This window comes from Carassius auratus, unplaced genomic scaffold (assembly GCF_003368295.1).
Source record: "Carassius auratus strain Wakin unplaced genomic scaffold, ASM336829v1 scaf_tig00014716, whole genome shotgun sequence".
In the NCBI taxonomy this organism is placed as follows: domain Eukaryota; kingdom Metazoa; phylum Chordata; class Actinopteri; order Cypriniformes; family Cyprinidae; genus Carassius; species Carassius auratus.
In genome coordinates, this window is record NW_020524521.1 from 27,322 (window position 1) to 33,375 (window position 6,054).

A 6,054-nucleotide genomic window follows, 5' to 3' on the forward strand; every position below is an offset into this window, starting at 1 on the left:
TGTGTTCCACTCTGCGAATATGCTATTCTAAAACATCACCCACCGTCTTGCGATTTATAAGGGATTGGAGCCCTCTGGGTGTCAATTTGTTTAAATAAATCAAAATAAAGAAACAAATGCATCTTTCAAATATGGCAATTTGCTTAATGGGTTTAGACGAAGCTGGCATTTCTCTCTTTATTTGGATGCAGATGACTGGCATCATATATTCAGTGTTGCTCCGGGGGATATGAGCTCAGTCATTTTACAGAAAACTATTGCTCCCTCCGTCTCTCTGTTCTGGAGAGACATAGTTACTGTTGATATAAATCACTGAGCACTGATGAATACTGTTCTCAAAACCTTTTTATTTTGTACCATGCACACATCCTTGGGCCGGATATAGTCATGCGCACTGATGAGAATCCAACAGCAGCTCTCCTGTCTTTAGTGAAAAACAGGATAATGATTATAAAAAATAAAAAAATTCTAAAGCAAACTAGTCATCTAAAGCATATTAAATTAAATTTATTTTGTAATACAACTAAAAAGCTGCAGGCAAAGTTAGAAATTAACTGACTACCAGATTTAATTCTCTTAAGCATTTTTAAGCAAGGAAATCATTTTCACATTCACTAACATATAAGCTACTATTAAGCCTAGCTACCTCAGAAAAATTGTATCAACATAAAATCTATTGAAATATATATATTTTAAATGCATGTAAATAGCCATAACATGCAAATTAATCTAGGAAAAATGATGGTATAAAAACATAAACTTAACGTTTTCTTAAATTTGTAGATGAATACTCCCTGCTCCAGCAAGAGGAGGACGATTTCAGTGTCCCTTTACTCTGGGAGGTCCTGGACGGGAATGAAGCCACACAGTGGAACAAAAGTGCCATCTTCAGGTGAATTTGTGTAAGAACTGTTAACCTGAAAAAATCTGAATACAGCAAAACAGCATCTCACAGGTCTGCTACAAGAGACAACACAGCATAAAATGCGAACTTAAAAATAAGCGAATATTAGTGAAAAAGAGTTTCAATGTATTAATCTTAAGATAACATGTATTCAATTTGATTTAAAAAAATGCGAAACGCCAATTTAGAACGTATTTGGCAGTATTCTGAACTGTATGACGGTGTTCTGTCACTCAAAACCACTAAAAATGACTTAATTCTGTACTAATGTCTCCTCCTGGGTCTAAGACAATCCAGTTGCAGAATTTAACACCTCTACTAGTTTCTCAATACGCGTATTACTAAAAACAATATAAAGGCGATTAAATAATCGAGGTGAGAGAAAATAAACTAAAAACAAAAAAATCAGTTTCATATCCTTTCCTGCAGGGGCGCGATAGGCGCGAGCTGGTCTCGTGAAAGCGGAAGTGCAGCGCGCTTGTGTCATTACAGAACGCGCAACTTCCGTCTGATTCAAAAAATATCTGCATTTTTTTTTTCTTTCAGTGAAGTAGGGCTGATCTTTTCTGTGTGGCTGCCGTGATAGTGACCCAGAATGGACATCCAGAGTAAGTTGTCGTGTTTTACTCCAGTCCAGTGTTTCGATGAGTTTGTAGAGACGTGCGTAAATGTGGCTGTGCTAATGTGACTAGTACAATACAGCGAAAAGATATGCGTTTAAGCGGGTATTTTATAGTTAGAGTAAAATAAATAAATAACTAAAAAATTGAAGCTGCAGTTGTTTCTAATTGTCCCTATATAGCTATGAAAAAGAAGTGTAGGTTTTAGAATGTAATTCGCAAGAAGTATTAAATATACAACTCACGGACCCCTTTTTAATGTCTAATAACAGGTATTGAACCAATGACTCTCGGGTCTCCAACCTCCCCCAAGCCTGGGGCTCAGTTTTTACCTGGGTTTCTGATGGGAGACCTGCCTGCTCCCGTCACACCTCAGCCCAGGTCTTTTGGGTTGACAGGAGGTGGGACAGAAACGAGGTCTCCTTTTCTGGCTGGTAAACACAAAACTGCATTTTGCTAAAACCATAAGGAATTGTTAATATGTTATTAAATACATAGCACAGAAGTTATTTTGTAAGACGTTTGATGCTGTCCTCCATCAGGTGGGTCTCCTCCACAGCCGGTGGTCCCAACGCCTAAAGACAAGAGTGGAGCCCCTCCGGTCAGAAGCATCTATGATGACCTCAACGGCTCCGCTGTGGGAATGTCACCTCTTGCTGCTCGCAAGCAAGTTAGAAAATTAAAGATTTTGAATCACAGAACAACATAGAGAGATATTCAATAGATCATGTAGTTAATTTACTTGCAAAGTTATTAGTTAGTACTGGGGCCAGATGCATAAACATAGAAACTGTGTTTCTTTTTAGATTCAGATTTGATCAATTTTTAAACCTTGTCCTAAACTGTAATGGATTTTGAAGTATTTTAAATGAGCAACCACATACCCAAAGTTAGTCATTTGCACAAGAAACTCCAAAACCATTTCCTTTAAAGTGCTTTCCACACAACTTTTCCTCTACAGCCTTTCGTCACTCTCATCAAACATGATGTTTTTGAATGCCAACCTCTAAATCTGTTCAAACTAAATAAACACCTTTTATACAGACATGTTCATTAGCCAGCTGTGCATATGCGCATATGTATTTATTATTGTGGAAAAGCTTTGCAGCTTGTGCTATAACAACCTCAGCTATTACTCTATTGTTGTATTACTCAACTTGGTTTTAAGGCCACCCAGAGTGTGTAATGTTTGCTTATGGTTTCAGTTGTTTTTAGATTTATTTTTCTTACATTTTGAATAAATTTTAGTGCAGAAGTTATTGATGAATTGTGATTTGTTTATCAAAAACGTTTCATTTGATTGCAGTGCTGGTTAGTGAAGGATACACTTGATGTTGATTTTGTTATAAGTAATGTAAGAGAAGCCTTTAAAATATTTTAATGAGATTTTGTCTTTTTTCACAGCCATTTGCTGGAGTGCACACACCATTGTCTGGCCTACCAGGGACACCAGGAACCAGTAAAAATAACTTTTTAAAAACTTTTTTATTATTAAATGAGGTGTTCTATCAAAAAATACAATCTTAGTTTCTTTCTTCTTTTTTTTTTTTGTCCTATAGTGTCTAATTTGTTTAGCCCCGCGGGGCAGCAGATGAAAACCGTACTTTCCCCAGCTCAAGCAGATCCATTCTTCACACAAGGTGATGCTCTGTCCTCAGAAGACCTGCTAGATGACACCTGGGTCACAGTTTTTGGGTGTGTTTAGATCATCATTATGACTTATTTGTTCCGCTAGCACATATGATGTGTCAGGCTTTATAGTGTCCCTGTCTACAAATGGCATGAATTTTATATTTGTTTACACACAGATTCCCTCCAGCATCTGCATCGTACATCCTTTTACAGTTTGCACAGTATGGAAATATATTAAAACATGTGGTAAGTACAGTCAAGTGTCAGCACTGTGGATAGGTTTTTATATATGATTTGTTTTCTATAAAAGTATGTTTCTGTCATTTACAGATGTCTAATACAGGCAACTGGATGCACGTTCGCTATCAGTCTAAACTGCAGGCACGAAAAGCTCTCAGTAAAGATGGAAAGATATTTGGAGAAGCCATAATGATTGGCGTCAAACCTTGTATTGATAAGGTAAGAAACACAAATAATAATTAAGCGATAATTCTATTAGTTGTAATTGTAACAGTGGTAATATTAAATTGTATTTTTATTTTTTTCAGAGTGTAATGGAGAGTTCGGACAAGAGCAGTACTTCCAGTTCTGTGTTTACTCCCCCGGTGAAGGCTCCCGGTACCCCCAGTCACCCTCTGTCAACTCCCCGATCTGTCATGAGACCCCTCAGTGCTGCTTACAAAGCATCCAGCAGTGACTACCAGGTAAAGTTGACCAGTAACCTCGCACACACCCACTGCTCTTAAAACCACACAAATGGTACTCAACAAATGAATTGAAATAAAACTTACAAAGGCAGCTTTTAAAAAAAATAAATGCTTAAAACAATAAAAACAAAAATATATATAATGCATTTGATAATGCTGAGGCTTTGTGGAATGAGAAGCAGTTTTTTGCCATTTAAGGGTGGAGGAGCATATTATAAAGCTACACATGGATGCTCAAAGGTTATCAGTAAGGATTACAGATTAATTTGGCCATATATTCATACAATTAATCATATTTTATTATTATTAATATTATGATGACAAAATTTAGCAAAAAAAAATAAAAATTTTTTTGCCAAAATTCTTAGGCAAACAATTTTTTAATGGTTTGTAGTTTGCCGAAACCTAACAAAACATGAGTTGAAATATTTGTGATATTTTTTTTCTTCTTGCCATTTTGATGTCTGGGCAGTTTTATTGCAATATTTGTCAAAATATTTTCTGTATTATTTTGAAAAATGGAAACCGTGAGAATATTATCAATAAACGTAATAGAATATAGATACATGTTTAGAAATGCTATTTTAAATGCTACGGTAGTTAGTGGATCAAAATGAAATGTTCTGCAAGGAACAACAATTCAAAAGCATCATTTTTGAAGTGCTTGCTTTTTGTTTTGTTCTGATTCATAGGTTGTATCAGATCAACAGACACCAAAAAAGGATGACAGTCTTGTATCTAAAGCAATGGAGTATATGTTTGGATGGTAGTCCTGATGAAAAGCTCTGAGACCATCAACAGCCTCTGATGTATTGCTCTAAAAACTGACATTGGGTTTTCTGAGCACAAGCACTGAGTGAATACAAAAGCACTTTATCTCTTATTTTTGCGGACTAATTGACTTTGCGTGCTGTTATACGGAAGATGGACTCTTGAGCGTTTCACATGGACAGATTTCAGCTGCTGGGTTTGGAGTTGCATGTTTTGAAGTTAGTCCCCCCTGTCTGTCCTTAAAATCATTCAGATTTAACAACTTAATCGTAAGCATTAAGTGTTTCAGGTCTTAACAAACATGCCAAAAGAAATTCTGTTGGAAAGTTAAGAATCCAAATCATGACTAGCTCCCTCGTGGGACCCTATTGTGCAAAATCTGAAATTCTCGCTGGTTCTCTGGGTTCATGTTTAAGAATGGATCTCATTGACACCTACAGCTTTTTGAGATCAAGGCCTTAATCTAAGATTTATCTATCTTTGCATTTGGGTTATATACTCTGTTTTTAGGCTTCTGTGGGTTTTCACTAACTTTATTAGTTATTTTAAAAAGACAGAATCCATTTTTTAGAAATGTCTGAATTTGAAAATGTCTCTTTCTCTTTAATAAACGGTGTATGACAAGAAACTTGTTTGTTTTCTGTAGTTATGTATTAAGTACTAAGTTATTAACTAGGCATGATGAGGCTATAACACAAATTACTTTCAGATCCACATTTTTGCCTTTAGAAGAATACAGTTATAGTGAACATTATAGTTCACAGTAAGTAATTTTGTCATCTTAAACAACAACTTTTGTGCAAATAGATTTTATGGTCATAATGTAAAAAAATGTCATTCCTCAATTAAAAACAAAAGGGCAAATTTCTGGCTGAAATTTGTATTTGATGAGTAAGAGGTTGATTGTAGCATGTCATCATAAATTAATGAGCGTTTGGTGATTGGGACTTTCCCCCCTCAAATGCAGGTTGTTTCCAAAACTGTCATACAAATATAATGAATAAGTGTTTGATCAGTTTATTCTCATCTTTGAGTCAGAAACCTGAGACAAGTTTGAGGACTTGAGACTCTACTTGGAAAGTATCAAAATTCTTCTGACAGTCTTAATGAGGGTGGATTCAGTGGGTTTTTAAAGATGCATTTAAAGTGAAGATGGTTTGTAGTCATGTTGTTAATCTATCCTTACTGAATTGCAGATTTCTGCAAAATTATGAGCTCCATTTCATATTAGAATTTGATTTGGCTTGCGTTTCCCACCAGTGGTACAATCAATCAACCTAATTCACAATGCAGCACCGAATTGCAATTTACAGAAATCCAATGGGTCAATCGATTAAAAAAACTAATTAACTGCACATTTTTTCTGAAATTAATCGTGATTAATATGATAAAACCCTCTGGCAATGTGAGAGCAAGACAG

The 6,054-nt window shown here is 35.6% G+C and overlaps 1 protein-coding gene across 1 annotated transcript; it reads left to right on the forward strand.

The window, feature by feature from the left end:
- Window positions 1-1,365: 1,365 nt before the first annotated feature.
- Window positions 1,366-5,262, forward strand: LOC113074455 (nucleoporin NUP35-like). Its single transcript, XM_026247301.1, has 9 exons — window positions 1,366-1,512; window positions 1,797-1,958; window positions 2,067-2,194; window positions 2,929-2,983; window positions 3,084-3,219; window positions 3,333-3,402; window positions 3,487-3,615; window positions 3,705-3,860; window positions 4,556-5,262. The coding sequence occupies exons 1-9, from the start codon at window positions 1,500-1,502 to the stop codon at window positions 4,631-4,633; spliced, it is 927 nt and encodes a 308-aa protein (XP_026103086.1). The 5' UTR covers window positions 1,366-1,499; the 3' UTR covers window positions 4,634-5,262.
- The last annotated feature ends 792 nt before the right edge of the window (window positions 5,263-6,054 follow it).

Bases quoted from the DNA above. Each gene is read 5' to 3' on its own strand.
- LOC113074455 (XM_026247301.1), top strand. The intron at 2,195-2,928 runs GTTAGAAAATTA...CTTTTTTCACAG, and splicing joins CTCTTGCTGCTCGCAAGCAA to CCATTTGCTGGAGTGCACAC. The intron at 3,861-4,555 runs GTAAAGTTGACC...TCTGATTCATAG, and splicing joins CATCCAGCAGTGACTACCAG to GTTGTATCAGATCAACAGAC.